The sequence below is a fragment of the Parus major genome, chromosome 5 (genome assembly GCF_001522545.3).
Source record: "Parus major isolate Abel chromosome 5, Parus_major1.1, whole genome shotgun sequence".
NCBI lineage: Eukaryota > Metazoa > Chordata > Aves > Passeriformes > Paridae > Parus > Parus major.
The window spans coordinates 58,641,845-58,666,857 of NC_031774.1; the positions used below are offsets into that span (position 1 = coordinate 58,641,845).

Below are 25,013 nucleotides of genomic sequence, written 5' to 3' on the forward strand. Positions count from 1 at the left end.
AAAATACATCACTTGGACTTGATGATCTTGAAGATCTTTTACAACCTCAATGATTCTTTGGTTCTATAAAAGGCAGATGACTTTCCATTCAAGACACACTTTAAACCTTGAAATTTGTAGAAAATTGAGATTTCACTAAAAACCATTCAGTTTTAACATAAGAAGTGTTTTATTAGACTATTTTAGCAATGGCTGCAGGTCATTTTGGTGAAAACAAAAAAAAAAAGAGGGTGGTGATGTCAACAAGGGATGGAAACAGAAAATCCTGAAGACCTGACAACTTCAATACTTCTGTCATCCACAGTGTTTATCTGTCATTTTGCATTTTATTTGTTTCAGCTGATAGTGAACAGCAAGTAATATTTAATATAAATAGTAATTTTTTGCACTGACATAATGCAGGAAGCATTCTGATTTTTCTACGTTCTTTGGGAAGAAATTATTGTATCAGAGAGTGGGATTTATTTTTAGCTAGTAAAGCCTATTTGGGTGTATTGGGTAAAAAATGGGATTGCAGTGGTGAGGAAAACATCCTGATGAAAAATCACTGGGCTTGGTGAACTGAAATGTTTTCTTTCTCCTAGATGAGATTGTTCTGAGGGTGACTTGAGCATCTCGAGTGTGGTGCTGGGAGATTTTCCAGGTAATTCTTATCCACATCCAAAATCCATGTGTGGGCTGCCTGTCCAGAGCCCTTTCTAGACCTGATGTTGGAAGAGGGCAGGGAAAACTTCCAAAGGAGCTGGGGAGGCATCCACTGCTGCAAACAACTGGTCCTACAGAGCATCCGAAGTCCTTTTGGCTCCCAGTGGAGGGAGGAAACAGCCAAAGTAAACTTCCAGGGGAGTTTTCTGGGAGCTGGATGTTTGCAATCTCGCAGCTCTTCTGAACAAACACCAAAGGTCAGTTTAAAAGGAGGCTCCTGGATTTAGGGGGTGGTCTCATGGAAGTCACTGGGGATGTTGGGGACCATCCTGCAGGACCCTGATTTCCACGTGGTTTTTCTCCCTGTGTAACAGTTTTTGCAGTGTAACATTTGTGGGTGTCCTCAGACCCAAAGTCCCCAGGCTCGGGGTCACAGTCTGCACCTCATAGCAGGTTAGAGCTGGCAGAGCTGTTTCCAATGCCAGATTTGAAAATTTGCATCAGAGCTGCATGACTGGGGGTAGAATCATGGGATTTTTAAGGTTGGAAAAGACCTCCCACACCATCAAGTCCAACCATTCCCCCAGCACTGGCAAGGCCACCAATGACCCCTGTCCCCAAGTGCCACATGCACACAATTCTTAAATCCCTCCAGGGATGGGGACTCCACCACTGCCCTGAGCAGCTGTTCCAGTACCTGAGAACTCTTCACATTAATAATTTTTTCTTAATATCCAATCTGAACCCCCCAGTACAACTGAAGGCCATCCCCTCTCCTCCTGTCCCTGTTCCCTGGGAGCAGAGCCTGATCCACACCTGGCTGCACCCTCCTGTCAGGGAGTTGTGCAGAGCCAGAATGATCCCCCTGAGCCTCCTTTTCTCCAAGCTGAGCCCCCCCAGCTCAGCTTCTCCTCCCAGGATTTGTTCCCTGGTGATTTCTGTCCATGGCCCTAAAATAAACAGCAAACAGGCTCTTGAGACCATGGCAGTGAATATTCCAGCTGCTTTAGTGCTGGAAGGATCATCTCCCATGAGGCTGCTGTTACATTTCTATCATCAAAGATGGGTTTTGCTCTATTACACAGCTCCAGGCAGAGCTACAAATACATCCTCCATCACCTGGAGCCTTCCAGGGAGCTGTGCTGAGCCAGCCAGGAACGGGGCGCACTCATCCAGCAACAGCGCCAGCAGGACAGGGATAGGAATAAATCCTAATTTGAGTGGAAATGAAATGCCAGACTAAGAAACAGAAAATGTGGAATGGATTTTTGAGTGAAAACAGGTAAATCTCTATTAACTGGTTTTGATTGTTTGTTTGTTTGCTTTCAATCTATGTAAACAACGTGGCTGCATAATTCAATAGAATTTCACTGAAGTCTTCAGAAATACTCCTGAATTTGCAGCCTTTCTGCTGGAAAATCAAGAACTTGGAAACTGTTCCAAGGAATCTGCCTGATGCTTTTTCTTTGGCTGTGCTAGAAATCCCAGTGGTTTGGTTTGATGTTTGGACTTGGTGATCTTAGAGGTCTTTTCCAAGCCAAATGATTCTATGATTTTGTGGAAGGGGAGAGTCAGGATGGATCCATCACTCTTGGATTCTCAGGGTGGAGCTGGGCAAGGGAGAACCTGTATTTGGACAAGATTTCCCTTCTCAAAGATCCTCTGGCTATGAGATCCACCTCAGCTTCCTTCCAAAAAACATAACTGGTCATGGAGTGACCTGGTGGTCCTGGCTGGATAATCCAAGGAGGAGATGAGTTGTGAGAGCTGCCTGTGAGAAAGTCAGGTGTCTCATGGAGTTCTTTGACAGAGAACAGCAGATCTGGCTTCTCCCTCTGCCTGGTTATTGCACTAAATGTGCTCAGCTGAATGCTGCCAAACAAATTGAATAGTAAATAATTTACTTAAAGGCAGGCAAAACACAAATACCGACCCAGGCTGTGAAAAGAGCCACTTGATCCTGACTCAATTGGACATGAATGGCAGGGAAAATTTGCAGGAATAGTTTCAAGCCATGTGTTGCCAGGGAACAGTCTGGTCTCCAAATCACATTATCGATATCTTGGGGTAATAACAGTGACGAGCAATTGAGGGGAGCGATGCAAGGACACGGCTGCTGTTCCCATTAGCCTGGGCTGTGAGTCCAAAGCCACTCTTGGTTGTGGAATGAGATGGAATGGAGGGACCTAAAGATCATCCTGGATGATCTCAGGTAGCTTCTGTTGGGAACAGGTCCATGAGAACCAAGAGACTTGTGTGATATGTCTGGTTTCACATTCCTAAATATGAATTCACCTATTACAGCCTACCCAGGCCAATCCTTCTGAAGTTTTCCAAGTTTTGGGGGAGGAAAGGCCCATTGACAAGGGATCCTGTGCCCTTGCTCTGTGAAGGCAGGAAAGGAAAGCTGGAGCAGGGCAAAACTGCTGCCTCCACCTCCAGTCTCATCCCTAAATTGTGAGACCCTGCTGAGGAAGTTAAAGTGCAGATCCCATCTGCAGAAAACCCCTCAGACCCTGGGGGTCCTCTGTCCTCATGGAGCAACAAATCCTCCTGTAACAGATTAGTATTTGAGGAGCCTGTAATCAATTTTGCTCGTTATTCTGGGTAATAGAATTAAACTGCTCGTGATTCACTCTTTCAACTGACGCACTGTGATTCCAGCGGCCGATAAATCTCAGGCTGTGTTTCCAGAGCACGGGAAGGATGCCTGTAGGCTGGGATGTTGCCATCCATCGCCTCTGTGGGTTCAGCTGTTATTCCAGGATCACCTTGGGGCCACGTCCTGGCTTGCTGTTAACAGCAGGATTGATCTGCTTTGCTCTTTTGCTGCTTGAGCTGTTAATGATGTGCTGGGTTGGTGCAGCTGGATTGAGAGAGTGGAATTCATCATCTCTAACTTTAAGCTCTGAGCCCAGTCCTGAATGATCCCATTTTGTAGCCAACAGAGGAAAAGCAGGTGTCTTCTGTGCATGATTTCTGTTTATTCCAGCAGCTTTTTAGCAGCTGTTGGCACAGAAATTCCCTTTGAAACACTTTTTTGATGGCTTCATCTGCCCCAGTGAGGACTGCTGAGGGTATTTCACCCTTAGCCCTGGCATGGAGAGATTTCTTTTGGGGACTCCACTCTTCCAACCCTGAGAAGCACCTTTTGCACATGGGGAATGATGCTCCAGCCCTTCCCAGTTGGGTCCCACTCAGTGCCACCAAAGCCACGAGGAAGTTATGCAGACTAAAGCAGGTCAAGGAGTGGGAGCCTGAACACAGATCTGCTCCATCCTGTCCTTGCTTGATATTTTCTCCCACCTTCAAAGATAAGAGAGGTCTCTGAAGGGCTTTCCCATGGACCTTGACCCCCAGCAGCATCCCCTGACTCTATCAGGGACCCCCAGTATCCTTCAGTGGGTGCACAGAGCTTTCACCTCCTCTAAACCTTATTCCACATTTGAAAATAATTCAAGTTGCAATCTCAGGATTTTTTGTATTCCCTGTTTTGTTGATCTTTAAGAATTTCTTATCTTTAAACAGTGAAAATATCGTCAAAGCTCTGAGCAAGCAGAGGAGAGAAAAACAGGGCACATTCCCTCTAGGAGAGGGTCTGGAGCACAAGTCCTGTGAGGAGAAGCTGAGGGAGCTGGGAAGGGGCTCAGGCTGGAGAATTGCTGAGGGAGCTGGGAAGGGGCTGGAGAATTGCTGAGGGAGCTGGGAAGGGGCTGGAGAATTGCTGAGGGAGCTGGGAAGGGGCTGAAGAATTGCTGAGGGAACTGGGAAGGGGCTGAAGAATTGCTGAGGGAACTGGGAAGGGGCTCAGCCTGGAGCAAAGGAGGCTCAGGGGACCCTTGTGGCTCTGCACAAGTCCCTGGCAGGAGGGGACAGCCGGGGGGGTCGGGCTCTGCTCCTAGGGAACAGGGACAGGAGGAGAGGGAACGGCCTCAGGTCGTGCCAGGGGAGGTCTAGATTGGATATTAGGGAAGAATTTCTTTACTGGAAGGGTTCTCAGGCATTGGAATAGGCTTCCAATGGAAGTGGTGGAATCACCAACCCTGGAAGTGTTCAAAAATCCTGTGGATGCGGCACTTGGGGACATGGGTTAGTGGTGGCCTTGGCAGTGCTGGGTTAATGGTTGGACTTAATGGTCTTAGAGCTCATTTCCAACCTTAAATATTCATTGATTCCTCTGGTCTGTAGTCTGTATTAAATTTTTTTTTTTTTGGTATGTATTCATAAATAGCAAAGAAAAACTTCTTTGAGAAGGCTTAATGAACATAGGGTGTAAATAACAGGGAACTGTCAATAAAACTGTGTATCAATAAAACATCATAACATACTTCAAGAACCCAAAAGGCCAAGTCCTAGTGCTTCTTCTTACCCAGCTGATGTGGGGCTGTGTTTCAGAGGGAGAGGATTCCACAGTGGCTGGAAATTGGGCTGTGTCCTTCCACATCCTGGCACAAATCCCAACTACCTGAACCTCCTAATTCCGCGTTGGCAAAGGCCACTAACAGAACTGCTGGCATCAGCTCCTGTGTGTGCAACCTCTGCTCAAATATCCTCAGAAAAAAGTGGTTTTCTGCATAGCCAGGCAGTGATCATGCTGGTAAATAAGCTGGGAACTGCCCTTCTTGCCCCATAAATAAGAGAAAAAGTACAACCAGCTCCCACAGCAGCTAAGCTCAGGTGCTTACAAAGTCAGGGTTGACTCTGGAGGGAGCTTATCTTCTTCTTTTCCAAGAAAACAAAGAGAGCAAAGAAGAGGGAGGGACAAGATGCTTAGATGCCCTTTGCTAACCCCTCTTCTGTACGGATGATTAGGTCTCAGTGGTTTGAAGCTCCTCAGGAGCGTTACCCAGCCCTCTGAACCGTGTCTGATCGGCCAGGATCCAAAGGGAAGCGCAACCCTTCTGCTGATGTTTTCAGTGAGGGAACTTGTCTGGTTCAAAAAGAGGATTTGGACATCCTCAGAGGATTGGGAAATGAGCTGGGTGTCTGGGGAGGAGCAGGGATGCAGTTCAGGGCTCCAAATCGTTCTGGTACAGCAGTTCCTGTTCCCAGTCGGAGCCTGGGGCAATAAAACAGAGTAAAGCCTGGCTGGCTGCAGGGCCCTGGATTTCACCTGAGTCATCCTGACTCTTCTGGTAAAACCTGTGATCAGAAACCAAATGATAAATGTGGAAATATGCAACGTGTTACAGCTGCTGGGGTATTTTTTTGTATTTTTTTTCCCCCTCTTGCCTGTTTTTGTTAAATGCAGCTCTTGTGTCAGGAGGAGGAAAGCCAGTGAGTCACACCCCACCCTCTGACAGCTCCTTCCCCTCCTTATCTTCCCAGCAATTCACCATTTCCTAGGCACAAGAGGGGGACAATTTGTCCCTGCTGCCTTAAGGACTGATGGTGTGAAGAGAACGGTTTGTGGCTCCTTTAGATCTTGGCCATTTATTTGATTGCAATCCAGAAAATATGAGTCCCCCTGCTTGTGCTTGGGTGATGGAACATTCACGCTATGCTCAGCTGAGCCTTTAGACTCAGTTTCCAGCCCATAAAATCCTGGAATAGCTCCAGCTGGAGGGCACCTGTGTTCAAAAAATCTGCCCCAGCATTTATTTGTTCACCAACACTTGAACCCAAGCTGTGCTCTGTCTGCTGGGTTTGCCCCAAAAGTGCCCAGGAGGACACAAGATGCTCAAACCACCTTTTGGGGTGACATGCCAACAAGATCCCCACAGATTCCCAAAATATTTGGTCTTGGTCATCAGTTAGCACAGTTCCAGAATTTTGGGTGGGAACATGAAAACACTGGGACACGCCAGCCCTGCAGCAGGAAGGTGTCTGCAGAGATCAGGGGTCTGAACGGATGGAAGCCCAGCTGGGATGAGGGGGTGGGAATGGTCACCAAGGAGGGTCAGTCCATGCCTGGCATCATTCTGGTGACTGCATGCCAAGCCCAGCAGCCCACAGCACCTCAGAGTGGTGCTGGTGGCATTCCAGCAGTGCCAGGGAGTGACTGGGTGGGAAGCACCAACATCACCCTGGTGGGAAAGGGACCAGCCCTAGGAGTTTGAGGGGATGGGGAGAACATGGAGAATGATGCTGGGAGCTGCTGTGCAGGGCAAGAACCTGCATCCCCTGCCCCATCCATCCCCTTGCAGCTCACCCTGGGATCCCCACAGTGGGGTTGATGGAAGGGAGCACCCTACAGCAGCTTGGGGCTGAATCCCCAGCTCATGCCTCAGCCCAGGGAATTCCCCCCATAACCCCAGCCCACACCTCAGCCTGGAGAACCTCAATACCCCCAGTATGAGGGATCTTCCTGTACCTGCCACCCACGCCTCAGCCCACGGATTCCCACTGTACCCCCAGCCTGGGGGGTGTCCCGTACCCCCATCACACACCTCAGCCCAGGGATCCCCCACACCCTCAGCCTCGGGGGTGCCCCATATCCGCAGCCCCAGTGATCCCCCCATACCCCCAGCACACCTCAGTCCGTGGGATTCCCTCCTGGAACCCCAGCCCAGGTCTCAGCCCGGGGATCACTCTGGATCCTCCCATAGCCCCAGCCCAGGGCATTCCTCCCCTGTTCGCACACCTCATCCTGAAGGATCCCATATCTTCAGACCTAGAGATCTCCTGGTATACCCCCCACAGCCCCTGCCCATACCTCAGCCCAGAGATCCAACCCCCGTACCCCCAGCCCGGATCTCAGCCGGGGGATCCCTTCGGATCCCTCAGTACTCCGAGCATCCCCCTGTTCTCCCATCCCGGGGATCCCCTGGGATACCCCCTTCCCCCGGCCCACGCCTCAGCCCAGGGACCCCCCTGCACCCCCGGTCAGGGCTTCAACCCGGGGGATCTCCCTAGATCCCCCAGCCCGGGGTACCGCCTCTACAGCCCGGGGGTCCCCTCGGACCTCCCGGTACCCCATCGCAGGTCTCAGCCCGAGGGATCCCCCCTCAGACCTCCCGGTACCCCCATCGCAGGTCTCAGCCCGAGGGATCCCCCCGTTCCCCCTCCGGGCCCCTCCCGCCGAGCGCGGCCCTCACGGCGGCGGTGGCCAATGGCGGCGGCCAATGGGGGCGGCGCGGGCGGGATAAAAGCGGCGGTGGCGGCGGTGGCCGGGACCGCTCGGGCCGGGCAGGGACAGCCCGGGGGCTGCGGCGGCTCGGGCCCAGCGCTGCCCTCACGGCCCCGGTGCTGCCCGCACGGCCCCGCTCCGAGCGCGGCCCATGGAGGCGGCGCGGGGCTGGAACGGGTACTCGCGGCAGGAGCGGCCGCCGCCCTCGCCGCCCGCGGAGAAGCCGCGCGTCCCCCCGGGCACCGGCGGGGATGGGTGGCGGGGAGAGCGGCCCCGCAGCGAGGAGGACAACGAGCTGAGCCTGCCCAGCCTGGCCGCCGCCTATACCTCCATCCTGAGGGCGCTGGGCGAGGACCCGCAGCGGCAGGGGCTGCTGAAGACGCCCTGGAGAGCGGCCACCGCCATGCAGTTCTTCACCAAGGGCTACCAGGAGACCATCGCGGGTAGGGAGCGCTGCCGGGGCTGCGGGGATGGATGGAGTGTCCCGCTTGGGTTCCAGCCCAAGAGGGGCTGCTTTATTCCTTGAAATAAATTTATTGAAGCGTCGTTGCCCTGTCACCGCATCATTCATCCGGCACTCCCTTGTTATCACCTGTATGTCTCGCTGTCCCCTCCCTCCCCAAATATATCGGGGTTTTTTTATTAAACTCTGTGCAGGTAAAGTTTCCATTCTGCCGTAAGCCTCTCGTTTGGGTGAGTAGAGCAAGTGCTTTTGCTTCCTCTCCTCTGATGTAAACTTTTCAAGCCCTGGCAGAGGAACTTGTGGGTTCCCTCCTTCCTCCCTCCAGCGAGGCTGTGTTCAGACAGGGTGGGAATATTTGTTTCGATTAGCAGACAGAACGAGTTTGAATTTTCTTAGGGAAAGTCCTGTTCTGCCGATGCTTTAATCGAGTGAGGTTTTTCAAAGGTGGGAATGAAACTTAAGGAAGCGAGGTGAGGAGAAAGGAAGAAGACAGGGAGAACCCTTGTCCATCTCAGGGTCGCAGCAGCTAATGCAGGTGTGGAGAGGAACCCAAGGTTCACATCCCTGCCCCAGATGAGTGTCTGGGTGAGAGTCTGAGGAAAGGAACTGGCTGAGATAAGTTCTCATCAACAACTCGTGGCTCCGATGCAGGGTAAATACTGTTTGAAAATTTATTTTTTTGCATCACCTTTCCTCTTCTCAGCCTCTTGATTCAGGACTGTACCCAGTACAAACAGTAAAAAGGAGCCTGGAGAGCTCGGGAATTCCCCTTTCTGCCTCTTACAGTAAAAGGCAAGTTCCTGTCAGTAAGGGATGCAAACAGTGTCAGCAAGGATCTCTGAGTGAGGCTGAGGAAGGAGCTGCTCCTTTCTGCTCTCTGGAATACAGCACTGGAGTGCTGAGCCTGCCCCAGAGCTGCAGCAGGATGTAGCCGAATGCAAAGGCTGAACTGTGCTGATTGATGGCATCAGGGAGCTCCTGCTGGCACAGCAGAGTCCTTTTCTAAGTGCACTGTGCTTCATCTTAAAGGCTGGGTTTTGTGTTTAGTTTCTTTTTTATTTCTCGGCTGTTGGCTCTTTTGAAATCAGATTACGACAACTTCCAGCATTCACTCTACTCATGGCCAGCTTAAACTCTTGTGCCAATGTGTCCCAGCTTCCCCCAGGAACAGCATTTCTGCCTTGCAAGTTGTTCTGCCTTCCAGATCAACCCAGGTTTTTGGGTCACATCTGGGAATAGGTTCTGGGCTGCAGTGGCCATCCTCGTTCCTCTCTTAGTCCTGCTGCATGGTGCGTTTGAGGTGAGGTTTCGTCAGGATTTCACAGTATCATCTTTTGTTTAATGGGATTAACTTTCCTCATCTTACTGCTGTAAAACACAGGAGATCTCTCAGTCATCCTGTCAAGCTCTAGCAGAGGGAATTTTTTGAGTGGTAATTTGAGCATGAATTTTTGTGCTGAACCTGGATGAGTTGCTGCCCTTCTTAAGTCCTCTTATCTTGCTGCCAGTTTTGTGTGCACACGTTACCTGAAGTAATGTTGAGGACATTTTTCTGCTCCAAGGTGGGATCTCTGTGGTCTTCTAATCTCTCATATTCATTTAATTAAGCAGAATAGTTCTGGACACTCCCCTCCTCTGATTACCCATGCCTGGGAGAGACCTGTATTATATCCAAGGATAGAAAATTTCACTATTGGGTGCTCTGCTCCTGAACTGCTTTTTTCTTTTTACAAAATAATGTGAAGCTGTGATATTAACATTCCTTCCTGTATCAGGTGGGGAATCCTTTTACTTTCAAGCTCCTCACCTCCCCTTGCAGGATGCTCAGCTTCCACTTTTCTCACTCTTCCCATCCCAAACAGATGGAAGAACTGCGACTGAAGGACAAGCCCACAGCAGACAGCAAGGCAAGTGGTGGATGAAGAGTTTGTTAGGAGAGTCATTATGAGTAAATTCTTCTTAGAGACCTTTAAGGATGTCATGAACCCTAGAGCCAACAACTATGGAATATTTGGGCACAAAAGCAGCTGTGGGGCTGCTGCTGTCTCTGCTGCAGCAGCCTGTGCTGTTCCCTTGGTTGTACTAATTCTGCTCTCTGCCTGGCCACGCTGTGAACTGGACCAGCAAGTGGCTCCTGAATAAGAAAATTAACCAAAACAAACCCAAACCCTCCCCAAAAACCTGACAAAAAGCTGCCTTGACCTCTTGTTTTCTCAGGTTTTTGCAGCTTATTCAGCTCTTCCTGTGGAGCTGTCAGGGAGTTGTGCAGAGCCAAAAGATCCTGCCTGAGCCTCCTTTTCTCCAGGCTGAGCCCTTTTCCCAGCTCCCTCAGCCTCTCCTGGGGCTCCAGACCCTTCCCCAGCTCCCTTCTCTTCTGGAGAGCATAAAGTTGCCAGCACACTGCCAGAGGTCTGTGTTTGGTGTGCTCGACTACCTCACTGTGTTATTGCAGGGAGTTGGACTAGATGGCCTTTAAGGATCCCTTCCAGCCCAAACTATTCCATGATCTTTTTGGTTTCTGTGTGTCTGGGAACAGAATACCCTTGGAGCATGGTTAAATGTGCTGGTCATTTGATCTCCTGTCCTGGGTGTTGTCACTTTGCTTCCATGACACCTGGTTGTGTTTGTACATTTATATTTCCCACAGCTTACCTTTGTAGTATTGTAGGGCAGATAGCACCTAAATTCTGTCTCTCCATTCAGATTTGTGGGCAGCAGAGGAGCTGATTCTGCTTTCCAGCTTCTACTCTGTGTTTCCTCACTTGTTTTCAGCAGTGCAGAGTGACAGTGTTCCTGCCTTACCCTCTGTTCGTCTCTATCTGTGTTCTGCAGCTGCTCAGTGCTGTGTGTCAGAGCCATTAGTAGAGTTTACTTGTTAAATATATGTATCTGGCTCTTTCTGTTAATTCCAGATTGTAATTTATTAATCTTGGCTTTACTAAAGTCCTCAACCCCTTTCATTGACGGGATGTATTCAAATGTGCTGTTCCCACTTCTGTAGTTACCAGCCATCACACTTGGATTGGAATAACAAGAATACCTCTAGTGATTTCAAATAAAATCCACCTGGGGACCAGATTAAGAACCCTGACAGCTCAGTGCAGACACTTGAGCACTGGTGTAGACTGGCAGCTGTTGCAACAGAAACCTCTTGATGTGTTGGTGAGGATGGTAGAGCAGGAAAGTCACCAACAAATTCAATTCCAATTTCATGCAGTGCTTCTGTGCCAGCATCCAAGAACATGTGTTCTTTTCCAGGGTCAGATCTATCAGCTTCTTACTTCTGGGTGTAAATTGTATTTCAGAATTGCCCCCTTGGCTGGTGAGGGTTAAGAGCAGGGCTGTGAGAGACAGGTGCCTTTAGCTTTTTGATAGCTGGTTCAGGCAGCTACCTGCCACACAAAAGTCAAACCTTGTCCCTCCTTTTACTAAAGGCTTCATGTCATGCTCAGAGGTGCTGTCTGAGAGTCTGATAATAAATACTACAAAGCACAAGCGTGTGAAAGGCAGTAAATGAGTGAATAAATGTAAGTACAAAGTTGCAGACAGCACCAACTCTCAACTGAAGCTGAAGGTTTCACACCCAAGCAACTGGTAAGTTACAGAAGCATTGTCAGCCATTCTGCCTTGGAAAGGTGAACCCGAAATGAGTTGGTTTGGATTGTGTAATCCTGCAGGAAACATTAGGCACAGGGTTGGACAGGCTGCCTGCATCTGCAGGAGGAGGCTGAGCTGTTCTCATCAGCCAAAAACACTCAAAGCAAAACTTGTCCACCAAACTGGGCTTGCTGGTGATGGAGGGAGCTGCTACCAGGGAAGTCTCCCAGCCTTTATGCATGTAAGCATGGCAGGTTCACCTGTCCTTTCACTGTGTTTAACAGGGAAATGAAAATCAGAAATACTGGGAGGGGATAACTTTGTTTCCCAGACTTCTGTGGTTTGAAAGGCTGAATGTTATTTGCCTGCAAGCCAAGTGACTCTGCTGGGCAGCTTTTATTTCAAAGCAAATAACTAGTTAGGTCATTTCCTCACTCATTAGTTTATATGCTTTTCCTACACTGACAGGTGAAAAAAATTCATCCTTAATATTCTTCTAGTCTGTGTGGATTTGGTATTTCTATAGAGAACAACAATGGTGTAAGCTCATAAATTTTTCCAGCCTGCTCGGTTTGCTGTGCTGAGGTGATAAGCATTGCTGTGTCAAAACACACAGTGCCTTAAGCAAACAGGGCTGTTTGATCAGCAGCACTGCCCTTTGCTAGGAGCTGGGGAGGTGCTGTATTTTCCTGGAATCGAGGTGCTGCTGGCTCATCCATGAGGACATGGTAATCTATTAACAGCTGAAACCTCAGCATTGTTGTGCTCCTGTCTTGTTTCTTGTAAACCAGAGGGTGGGAAGTACAGGGTTGTTCAGAGTGAGGTTTTTTTTGGGTTTCTTCAACCTCTGCCCCCACATAAGGCAAGCCTACCATGCTGGAATATGCCCTAAATGCGGTGAAACTTTTGGGAGCTGGGACTTTCCTGGATCATCTCCATGTTAATGCTCAAGTAACACTAGGTTTGGTTGGGTTTTGTCAGGAATTTATTAAATATTGTAACCTCTTGGATCAGAACTGGTGCAAGCTTCTAATCTTTCATGTTGGTCTTCCAAAGTGTTTTGTCTTTGATTTTTCCTTTGTTTCAGTTTCACAAAAAGTGTGAATGAGCACTTTTTGTGAAATGGGATGTTGAAATCGTTATTGAAATCCTGATACATTTTAATGAGCTTTTCTATAATGCTTCTTTTGCTCATATTAATAAACCTCCTGGCAGAGAACAACTTCTAGAACCTAATCTTGGCTTCATCTGTCTGCAGTAGCTGATCTGTTATGAATAGACTCCAGTCTCACTACAACATGGAGGGTATCTTACAGGAAAATAAACAAATCTGTACAAATCACAGCCAGAATTAGCTGAACAGCAATAATGCTTTTCCTTTATCTTTGCTCCTATGACAAGTCCCTCGAATCACATGTCTGGTTCACCTCCCTTCTGGTAACTGAGGTTTGCTTCTGTAGCAAATGTTCCCATGTGAAGCTGGCACAAAATTCTTTTGTATCTAAGCTTTCTCCTGGTTCCTGCTAGGAAGGTGTGCTATGAAGGTGTTATTATACATAGGTGTGCTATATATGTTATGAGTGTTCATTTCTCAGCATCTTTTGAACTCTATTGCCTATTTAAACAGTCATGTGGCATCTCAGGCTGTGCCTCTTCCTAGAGCTCTTCAAGACTTCTTGAAGCAAATGACATACCCAGAGCCTCCCCTTTCTTAACAACCTGAAGTCATTCACTTTCTGCAGCAGTACAAGCCCTTTATATTAATGTCTTTATAGCCTGGTTCTCTGAATACATAATAAATTCCTGGTGCCTTTTTAATACTCAAAGGCTGCAACAATTTTCTTGTTGCTTGTCTGGAATGTTTTCCCTAACTACAGTTACCTGTAATGTCATCACATGAATAAATAATAAACAAAGTCAGGTTTGACTCTACTGCTTACCCAGCAGTAGCTGAGATGTTTTTACAGCAGTTTCCTTCCAGATTTCATCCTGACCCTGCAATCTGCAGCTTTCCCTGCCACACATTCAGCTGTTAACTCGTGTCTCCCGCTGCCAACTACATCTGTCCTCAGCTGGGGAGGAACTCTAAGACAATCAGAAATATCTGCCAGCATTCCCCAGGTGCTTCTGCCTTAAAGACCAGTTAGCCTGAGTTGGCTCATGGAGAACCCTCCAAACCATGACCTGCTCCTGGTTCACGCGAGGTCCCTGCCTCTGCTTTGGGTGTAGCTCTGTGTTCCTGGAGGTGTCTGAGCTCAGCCAGTGCTGTAGCTTGTTCCAGCTGGTGGGTGTTGGTGAGATGTGCCTTGTCCCATAGGATGTCATCCTGCCTCGGCCTGAGCCCATTCCTGCCCTGCCTGTGGCAGCCTGTGGCACTTGAGGTCACCGTGGAGAGCAAAGGACAGCAGGGACAGCCCGGACCTGTGAGATGGGTGTCAGGAGAAAGAACCTCGAGCCTTTTGTCTCTGCCAGGATGGATGAGCTCAAGCAGCAGCAGCGTCAGGGAGTTCCTGAGGCTGCCTTCATCCCGCTGGCACTGAGCAACCTGCACTTAAATTGGAGCTGTGAGGCAGCTTAACACCGTGGGGAAGTGTTTTAACTCCTGGTGAGAACAACCTGCATCACTTCACTCCCAGGCACAGTGAAAAAGGCAGCTCTGAAGTGCTGTGAAGCTGCTGCAGTGCTGCCATCCTTCATCCCCTCCACCTCCCGAGCCCATTCTGGGTGGGCTCTGCCTTCTCTGGTTGCCAGAGGTGCTTTTGCTTTCCTGTGTCACATTAAAGCCATGCAAATAGTTTCTATAGCAACAGGTATCTGTGCTTAGCTCTGACGCAAAATCCTGAAAGGTCTTTCTCATTCTGTCTTCATCCAGTTCTGATTTTTCATTTTATCAACTCTTTTTGAAGATAAAGAGAAATTAATTTTGCTCTGTTTCAGGAGTTAACTTGGAGCACAGGTGCCTATTCAGTTTCAACAGCCCACTGAAGTTTTTGCATCAGGAACTGAACTTTTGGCTGAAGCAAAAATCAGCTGGAATAATTTAGAGAGCATCCTGACTCTACAAACCATGAAATCAAACTAGTGAAGCAGACAGCATGGCCTAGTAGGTAGAGAACAGGAAAAGGGGGATGATTTGTCCCCAGCTTTGCTTCTGGCCTGGTTAGTCTGAGGTTGTTTCCCTTTCTGTCCTTTCAGTTCTGTTAAATTCTCCAGAATGTGTGCTGCAGCACAAAGGCTGAGCTTGTCAGAGCCCTATTTGATGCTATTGCAAATGGAAAAACTAGGAAAAAAAAAATTCAAAAAATCTTTAAAAAAAACTAAAGAGAACCCCTGACAAATTTAGATAAAATGGTGTTGCCTCTCTGCACAAGGTGTTTGAGTCTCTGCCAGAGAAGTGTCTCCTGTGTAATTACTGCAAGAACTGCTGCAGTGGGCCACAGGTAGCAGCAGCTGTGGAAAGATGCTCTGCTCTCTCTGCTTTTGTCATCACGGGGCTTGGGCTCCAAAAGAGGAGGTGTAGGGATGGGCAGGCTTCAAGCTGTGCTGATTTTCAGGGAGACTTGTGAAGTGTGAGCAGGAGGGACTGGAGCAGATAGAGGTGAATGGCCACTCAAGATCGTGGCCATTTACTCAGGTAGTGCCCTTCAGCCTCACATTTTGTTTTACCTGTGTGTCTTTGTATTACCTGGCACTTGAGGAAGAGCTCTTGAAGGGCCTAACACTGAGCTGGTTTCTTCCTTTGTGAGCCTCTCTTCTCAATGAGTAGCTGGTGCTGACAAAATCAGCACATCTTGCTGCAGGCACAACTGCAGGTGTTTTCTGTGATCTGCAACTTTCTGCTAATATTAAATAATAAAACAACAATATTTTTACATATATTATAAAATAAAGAATAATAAATTTTTTAAAATTATATTATTAAATAATATAAATAAAAGGTGCAAAAATGGCAAGACCACTATAATAAGGAGTGTGAAGCACCTCACAGCTCTGTGGCTGCGTTCTTGATGTGCAGATCTGTTTTCTTACCTCTAGCACTCTCCTGGTTGTGCAGGGGCATTGTCCACACTGCTGAGACTGGGCAGTGGCATAAGAGGGGATGTGCAAGAAGGGTGGATGCCCTTTGTGCTCCTGTTCCATTGCTTTGGTCATGAGAAGGATACAGGATGCCTTTTGTTCCTGGAGTTGCCTGTGTGGTACTTCTGAGGTCATTTAAACTTCTCTTTGGCTGAGCTCTCTCCATGATACAACACAGCTGTGACAGAAAGTTTGTAAGGGTAATATATACTACTAATATATATTTTGTATGTTAATTAATGTGTACAGGCATCTTTATGGACATGGATATGAGGTTTCATGGGTGAAGTACCTTCTGTTGTAGCTCTGGCCCTGCTCTGTGTCACACACTACCACTCTTAATGAGAATTTGGCCATTTCTGGCTGTTCTGAACAATCTGCTTTGCGAGCGTGCTGACGTAAATCCATATCTGACATCAGGCTCTGATATGCTCCTGGCAAGGCTGGTGTGAGCCGAGCTGGGGGTCTAATAACAGCAGCAGTCACTCTGGAGATGCTTCGTGGATCAGTTTGGATTTTGTTTTAATAACTCTGGCCACAGCAGCAGGTTTTGTGCAACCACTGTTTGCCTTTCTGCTGTGGAAATGGCACGGCTGCAGAATGCTGCAGGAGGAGCTCAGAACCCAGACAGCTGCTCTGCCTCCCCTTCCCTTTCCTGTGAGTCTGTTCACATCCCCTGTTTTGGATTCTCCCTTTGCCTGGCTGAATTCCTAATTACACAACTGCACGATGCTGCCCATGCAATCAAAACCCTCTCCAGCAGTGCTTGGTGTAAACCAGACCCAAAAATTTGAAGAGCACAATCATGTGCCTTCACAGAGCTGTTCCCTGGCCTTTTTCATGCCCCTTACTCCTGCTCTCTGACCCGATCCAAACCCTTCTGGGACTCATCCTGGCTGCCTTGCAGGTTGCCAGCCCTTCTCAGGAAAGAACCCGTGTCGCAGGCGGAACGTCTTGCGCAGTTTCCAGGGTTACCTGTGCAGTGCTGATAGCAGGCAGGAAATTAAAATGCTCCGTGATGATGATGATCCCTTATCGACAGCAGATGGTGGCCATTAGCTGGACGTGTGTGTCAGGCAGCAAGGCAGGCAGAGCAGACACCACAGCTGGGTTTGTGTCCCCACCACTGCTGGGTTTGTGTCCCCACCACTGCTGGGTTTGTGTCCCCACCACTGCTGGGTTTGTGTCACCTCCTCTGCAGGTGCTCTGTGATTCATGCAGGGCAGTCCCTGAGTGCCCTGGTCTGCCTGTAGTGGTTGGGATTCTGCTTTCCTGGAAGTAACTCCAAGGAGTCAGTGTGGCTTTCATGCCTTAAGTTTTAGCTTTCATGTTTTTCATATTTTGTGCTGCCTAGGTGTGTAGTTCTGAGCTTTATATGAAGTTTTAGTGACCTCTCTTCACAGAGTGGGTAGACAAAACATTTCCTTTTCCAGCTTGATACCAAGGACAGAAGTCTCAGGTCCAAAAGCAGAAACAACAGTGGACTGCAGAGAGAAAACAAGAAGGATGGGACTTCATAACCTGAAGCTGTAATTGGACAATTAACCCTGATATGCAGATGGACCAAAACTTATAAAAGTGTGAGACCTCATGATCAGTCATCCATTTTTGTGACCATTTTTAGGTCCATCTTGGGTGTAGCCCTGGCCAGGCTCTTGTACTGCCCAATGCCTTTCAATAAATACCTACTTTATTCTTAATTCTGTCTAGCCTGTGTTCTAGGTCAGCCTTCTAAAGGCATCAGCTTCCATCTGAACTTGTTTGCAATCACAAGTTCCTTGGCCTTGTGATCAGCCCATCTGTACAGCTGGTCATCTCCTGCAAGTTTCTCCCTCATCCACAACTTTTCTGTCTTGTTCTTCAAAAGACCTGATTTCCTGACTTGGAAATGTCTATTCTACTTTCAAGCTCTCTGAGCATGGTCTGGGCGCCTGCAATCTTTGTGGAGACTGATGTGCTGTAACCTGTGCCAGGATTGTTTGGGCATTTGTCAAGGAACTGCTGAAAGTGGAAAATCAAGTGAGGATCCATTCTGAGCTGAGCTCTGAGATTAGCCAGGTGTCATGTTATGTGTTCCTTTTCTTACTGAGCTGTCTCTTCTCCCTTCTGTCTCTGGGGGTTTTCTGCACCTCACTTTTCTGCTAACTCTGGGGTGCAGAATTAGCCTGGAGTGTGGATATGCCCGCTTGTTTCAGATCAGGACAGCAAATCTCTCCCCAGATGTGTCTCTGACTTCTGTGTGTACTAAACAGCTGCTGCCTGGCATGCTACAGGATGAAACTTGCATGCAAAGCCTTCCTGGAGACAGTAATGCTGGTGTTAAAGTGTTTGGAGGAACCCCCGTGATGGCTTAGAGTTTCCCTGGCCTCGGTCTGGCTTTGCTTGTGGAAGCACCGATGGAAGGCCACTTTTGAGATGTGCTCTCTTTTTCAGCTGTAGGCTTAATTGCTCCTAAGATATCAGTAATTCTGCAAAAACCAGATCTGTTCTAAACCATGCTCAAGCTATAAATTAAATCAAACCCTCCAGGCTGACTTGTGGTGCAGCACGTAGGCAGTGTGACACTGTGGCAGATGTGGCATCATACGCAAACCAAAATGTGCTTGTGATGTTACTCCTTCCTTCCTTCCCAGACCTTAACCCTAAAATATATAGCCCTGAGAGAGTTCTGCCCTTGCTACAGGCTTTCTCAGGCACTGGCTGGGAGAGCCTGCTGTGCTTTTTGCTTTTATTTTTAATGCAAATGTTTAATTTCAGATGTCCTGAACGACGCCATCTTTGATGAAGACCATGATGAGATGGTAATTGTGAAGGACATAGACATGTTCTCATTGTGTGAGCATCACCTCGTTCCATTTGTTGGAAAGGTAACTCTCCCTCACAGAACAAATGTGGGAATGCACAATAAAAGACCTTAAGTACATGTAAAAGACTTTGTAGCTGTAGCTACAGAGCTTTTAAGGCTGTAAGTACTTGCTGCTTACGGCTACAGTTCTAGAAGTTTAATCTTCAGAATACAAATAAGGAAGGCCTCCTTAATGTGAGGTTTTATTTGAATTTAAGCTCCTGAAATATAATGCTCAACCTTTCCTAGTCTAAGTAATCTAATGGTTTCTGACATTTCATATCAAAGCTCTTCTTCATGAAGCAGCAGCAAGCCTTGAGGGCAGACATCTTGATATTAAACCAGCTCACCCTGCACTCTGGCTCTGTCATGGATTTAGCTTCTGGCTCGGAGCTATCCAGTGCACATTCATCTCTGAAACCCCCTGTGAGTGGAACAAACTCATTAGCAGCCCTGCCTTAATTATGTGAGCCAAGTTAGGGTGACCAAAACAGGCTATGCTTAATTGGAGAGTACTGTGAAATGGGCTGGTGCTTCAGAGGGTGTTGGAATTGTAATGCCAACAACTTTAAGGAAGTAAAATTTCCCCAGTTAGTGATGAAGAGTTCTGAGTGGGAGCTGCACGTCTCAGCCTCTTCACCCCCTTATCAGCACAGAAGGATGGAGCTTAGCCTGATCCATCTGTTACCACAAAGTGCTCACAGGTCCAAGAGCAGCACGTCCTGGTGTTGTCTGTAAAATTCAATCACTGCCACATATGTTCCAAGCAAACTGTCTCCCAAAAATAAAATACATGAACAGAAACCAGCTGTTTATTTGGTTGAGTCAATTCAGTTTTGTCTGCTTTCTTTTCTTGCTGTTAATGTTTTGTCCTGGAGAACAGGATAACCTCATTTTCTGTGCAAGGTTTCTGTTGTTCCTGTTACTCTTGGTTGTGTGTACTGTGTATTATCTCCCTGTTACTCCTGTGGCAATGTGTGCATTTTTTTTACATCCAGCTGTTTAGCCTGTGTGGTTTGGAGAAATCTCCTCACAAACACCAACTCAGCACTACTAAATTACTTGGTATGGCTCTAAATATTCAAAGTAACCATTGCCCTGCTGGGTGCACCAAACAGGCTGCAAACACTGACCTGTTGCATTTGCAGTTCTGTCTTAAAGGAAATCAAGAAATCTGCAAAAATATGGGGAAGAGGATTCAAAGCTTACTTCTAAGTTGTGTCTCTCACTTTGTCTGAAATGTTTCATGTCTTTTCAGGTGTCAGTGGGTTGATTGCCTAACAGAAGGGGTAGGAATGAGCAAGTTAGCCAGGTAATCAGGTGCACTGTGGTACCTCCACTGCAGGTACAGCAGCACAGGATTCTGAGATGGGGCCTCCAGGCAAAGCCAGAATCCCCCACTGACACTCCCCTGCTGTATCTTGGCTAATTTTTCAAGTCTCTGGCACAGTGGCACAAGTTTATAATCTGTTCTAACCCACAGGAATAATCAGTAGTCCCCATGGCTTTCTAAAAACAAGGAGCTAAATGTCCTTTCATATTCCTTCATAAATTCCCTTCATATCTCAGCACTTTTCTGCTAAACTTCTTCCAATTTAGTTCAAGTAAATGTTCAGCAAATCCATATTTGAGCAGGATGGAAGCTGAATTTATCAGTGATCTATGATACTAAAACAAGAAAGAAAATCAAATCAGGAAGAGCAGCCTGATTTTTGGTGGTAAAATACTTCTTGCCATCAGAACTTTCACTGGAAGTAAAGCACAATCCCTCTTCCTTCCGCTCCCTAAATCCATTTAAGGTCTTGAAAGAAAAGCATGTTTATTTTAGACAAATAGTGCTGTGCTGAGTAATAGACTGCCTATGTACCCGAATCCAGCAGTGTTCTGTAGCATTCCTGAGACTTGGAACATAAGCCTTGACTCTTGAAGAGCTGTGACTTTTCTCCCCCTCAGAAAAGCTCACCTATTCTTCACCAGGACCTCATGAGGCATTCACAGTCTCAGCGCCACAATTCCCCAGGCTTGCATGGTGCCATGTTCCTCCCACATGCTAAGACTTCTGGGCTGTCCCAGACTTAATTCCTGGGCAAATGCACATCTCATTGTCTGTGCATGAGTTTCACATGCCCTTGGAAGGGTGCTTTTGCTGCTGTTAATGGTTGTTCTCCCCTGTCTAGGTACACATTGGTTATCTCCCCAACAAACAAGTGCTTGGCCTCAGCAAGCTCGCTAGGTAAGTGTTCTAATGAAAGTGATGCTAATTTGTAAAAAGGATTCCAGGCTGTGCTAGCTGTGCTAATCTCTTTAATCTCCTCTCCCTCTAAAACTCAGCCCACTCTGTGTCCTGGATTTGGATTTAGACCAATCCTCAGCATTGTGGTTTGTTTTTTGGTTTTCTTTTAATGGGGAAGACAGATAAGTCTTGGAGCTGTATGTGAATTCTCACCAGTGGCTGCAGCAGACCCCAAATTCTTTTGTAGATTCCCCCAGAACTGAGGTCTGCAGGGAGCTCTGAGGCAAAGAACAGGAGAATTTGGTTATGTTCTAAGGCAAGCCACAAGAAAAACAGTGAGAATTTCCAGCTCTTTACCACTTGGGTGTAGATTGACTAATAAGAACAAAAACCTGAACACTTCCAAACTGTAAATGAACACATTTTATGGATATAAATTGAATCTAAAGCTTTCATCTCTTATCTGACTCTTCAGAAAAATTTAGCATTTCTTCCTTTTGCTGAAGACATGCTGAGAGCACTGTGGGGTAGATTTTATAGATATAGTTCAGCCTATGAAACAAAGCAATTGAGAAATCCATTTATTATGCAAAAATAGCTTTTTTCCTCAGCAAGTGCCAGTTGGGTCAGTTCTTGCACTGACTCTTAAGTGACACTTTCTCATGCTGGTGGAGAAGAGGATGGTAGATCCCTTCAATAAGCAGATTATTTGGGATTGGAGTGGAAGGGTCCCTTTTTGAGACATAAATCTAAAAATCTGGCTGAAGTTCAGACAGAACACATAAGGTTTTGCTTTCCCTGATGGGTCTGTTAATCCTGCTGGAGTTCCAGTAGCACTAATGAGAAATTAGCCCTGCAAATCTGCCTGCCTACTGGGTTTTCTTAGCAGGTAAGAAATGGGTAGGATATGACAGCAAAATGTCCTAAAGTGAGCCAGCTCTGTTCTGTGCTCTGCTGGCACAACAGGGAGCTGGGTTTGGAAGTGGAAGGATCCTTGGAGGTCACATCTCTGCTGTGTAACCTCATATTGCAGGGAGGCATCTCCCTACCCCCAGCAGTGCTTTCAGGGGTGGGCTTTGCTCTGATTAAAAGGCTGGAAAGAGGTTTTTCAACGTGTGATTTTTCTCCTGCATGTTTTTTGTGGATGTACAGAGCTGCTGGAATTGTGAGCTGGGGATCTGAGCTGTCACAGCTGCAGTTTCTGGGCAAAAGACTTCATCTCCTGTTAGCTGCTTGTTCTTGGGGATGTGTGTGGCATCCCATGGCTTTTGTTGAGTTTTGGGTGGGTCTTTAAGTGGAGCAGGGCTGGGGGTGTTGTGTTGTTTCTGGGAGTTGGATTTCTGAAGAGCATCCATCCTTCCTGAAGAGGTCCTTATCATCATTTCATTTCTGCAGGGCTCCAATGCAGGATTAAGGATCACATTTGAAATGTGCATCCACTGGCTTGCTCTGGTCTCTATTTATCTCTTGATTGCAGTTGTAAAAAAGGGCTCAGAATTCTTTTCAGTGTTTTTTTTCTTTTTTTAAATGCAAGTGGCAACATGGTATTAGAAATGTACAATTTTCTTACAATTTATTCTCAGAATGGAAACCCTCATCAATATGTGCAAGGCTTCCTGCACTGTGCTCAAAGGTTAAATCTTGCCACTTTCTTAAGTGAGGCTAAAGCTCCCATATACTGCAATAATAGAAAGATTAGATTCTTGTATAACAAAATGTTCTCACTTTTGAGTGCTTGCCATGAAGAGGTTGGGGGCCAAATGGTGCCCTATATAATGCAACCAGTGTTCAAGCAAAGATTTGTGAGGCTGTTGGTGCTCTAGGCCTAAATCTTTCATAATAGGATTAGTCTAATGTGGTGAGTTTCTGTAGTTGTGGATGACCTGTATTCAGTAAACAAACATCTTTCTCTGGGTTTTAAAATCAGGCTTGAAAATGCTCTTTCAAATAACTATTTTCACATAAACACCTTGCTAGGACTTCTATGCAATATCTGAGCATGTTTCCTATCCATACAGTTAATCTAAATATTGTGTTGCTTGGTTTTGTGCTGTAACACAACCATTTCATTGCTGGAGGGGAGTTTGTGCATTTAATTCTCTCTCCAAAACAGCAGGAGAGTCTCATTGTCGGGGATGATTCTTGTAAGTGATGCTTCAGGCTGCCAGCCACTGTCTGGCTTTTGTCTGGTGTGACCAGACAAGGTATCAAAGCTTGCTATAGCAACTCCTTTTGTGGCCACTTGAAGTGAAATTAAGCATTTGAGGTTGGCATGAACAGCCCCTGGAGTTAAGAGCAATTATATGGATTTTCTTAAATGTGTGGATTCTAGAACTGTCATTAAGTGTCACTTCCACTGCCCACCAATGGCTTAAATTTGGAGTTGTATTGGAGGGGACCATTAAGGTGATCCCTGCACTGAAATGTGAAGGAATGGGTGAGATATGGGTGGAGAGATTCTGTTTCAAATAAGACCAATTCTGTCTCATTGTTCTCAGCTAAATTTGTGGTTAAATGCAAGAATCCAAAACATTTCTTGCTCAATCTCAGCATTCTGGGAATCCATTATCTAAACTGACCTTAAGGCAGCATTTGGTCTAGTCTGAAGCACAGGGAAATATTCAGGAATTAGGGTTCAGGGAGCCTGTGGACATGAATTCCCCCACAATTGTGCAGTGCAGGTGACCGGGGACACAAGGAATTCCAAACCAACAGAAGGAGACCAGAGAAGTCACTGGTTTGCCCTAAAATAGTCCCTGGTGCTGCAGGTGGGGGGAACCAGTCACTCAACACAGTGATGTGCCAAGGGAGGTCTGTGAGGAACACCTGGGCAGCAGCAGGGCCATGGATTCAATCCCAGGAAGAACATGGGAGTCTCTTTTGATAGCATCAAATTAATTGTGAAGATCAGTCAGTGGCCAGCTGGAAATAATTCTAATATTGATTTTTTTTTCCTTTCTCCTTTAGGATTGTGGAAATATACAGCAGAAGATTACAAGGTAAACACAAAATTTGGTGTTTGTTGTGTGCACTCCTCTCCTAGTCAGTGCAGGGGCTGGTAATTGGGGGTGGAGTGTAGATGTGGAGTTTAAGAGAGGAGAAAGACACTTCTGGAAGAGGTTGTGTTATTGTACTTAGCCCCTACATTCCCATGAAGGGTAACTTCTGCCTGGGAAAGTAAATGGAGGCTGGAACTGATTCCAAGGATAAATGTACTACCAGGATTAACAAAACCAGTTGGATGCTGCTGGAGATGAACTCTCCTGCAGAGGTTTGGAGAGATGCTTTGAGGAATCTTTGTCTGAGGCAATGGAGCAAGAGCTGCCTCCTGCCCCTGAGGAAGCTGCAGGGTCCAAAGCCTTGGGTTGGGCTGAGCCTGCTGCCTTTGTCCTGTGGTTAAATTGGACCAGGTCTTGGCAAGAGAAGTCTCAGTGACCACCAGGCTGGTGAATAGAGGCTGTTAGAGCTGCAGGAAGTAAAGCTTTGCCGGACAAAGTTAATTTTTTATCTCCATTTCCTTTCCTTAAGAAGAGAAATTGGGCGTGTGGAATAAATGGCGCAGCAGTAACGTTGGGAACAAACACATTAAAAACTGAAACAGAACAGAGAGGCAAGAAAATCTTACTGCAAAATAGGAAATGGAGAAGCTGTTAGAACAAATTGTGGTTGGAGAGGTGGAATGCAGAATGGCTCCAAATATAGACAAGAAAATAAAAGGTCTGTTCCAGGATGGAACATGAATGGAATGAATTCACATGAAATGGAGGATAGGATGGATGGGGCTTGGAGCAACCTGGTCTAGTGGAAGGTGTGCCCATGGTGGGGGGTTATGAATGAGATGAGCTTTAATGTCCCTTCCAACCCAAACCATTCTGGGATTCTGGGAGTCTGAATTCCCTGTTGTTCCCTCAGTCCAGGAACGCCTTACCAAACAAATTGCAATCGCCATCACAGAAGCCTTACAGCCCGCCGGGGTCGGCGTCGTCGTGGAAGCTACGTGAGTGATCCCAGGTGTTCCAGGGGTGTGATCCCAGGTGTTCCAGGGGTGGGATCCTGGCTCTGTGTGATCCCAGGTGTTCCAGGG

The 25,013-nt window shown here is 47.1% G+C and overlaps 1 protein-coding gene across 1 annotated transcript in view; it reads left to right on the forward strand.

Moving 5' to 3' along the window:
• The first annotated feature begins 7,767 nt into the window (after positions 1-7,767).
• The window catches only part of GCH1 (GTP cyclohydrolase 1), a 20,414-nt gene continuing 3,168 nt past the window's right edge, over positions 7,768-25,013 (forward strand). Inside the window, exons 1-5 of the mRNA XM_015631858.3 lie at positions 7,768-8,157; positions 18,609-18,718; positions 20,874-20,929; positions 23,897-23,928; positions 24,842-24,926. Coding sequence (XP_015487344.1) covers positions 7,866-8,157; positions 18,609-18,718; positions 20,874-20,929; positions 23,897-23,928; positions 24,842-24,926 — 575 coding nt within the window. The 5' untranslated portion in view covers positions 7,768-7,865. The remainder of the gene's footprint in view (positions 8,158-18,608; positions 18,719-20,873; positions 20,930-23,896; positions 23,929-24,841; positions 24,927-25,013) is intronic.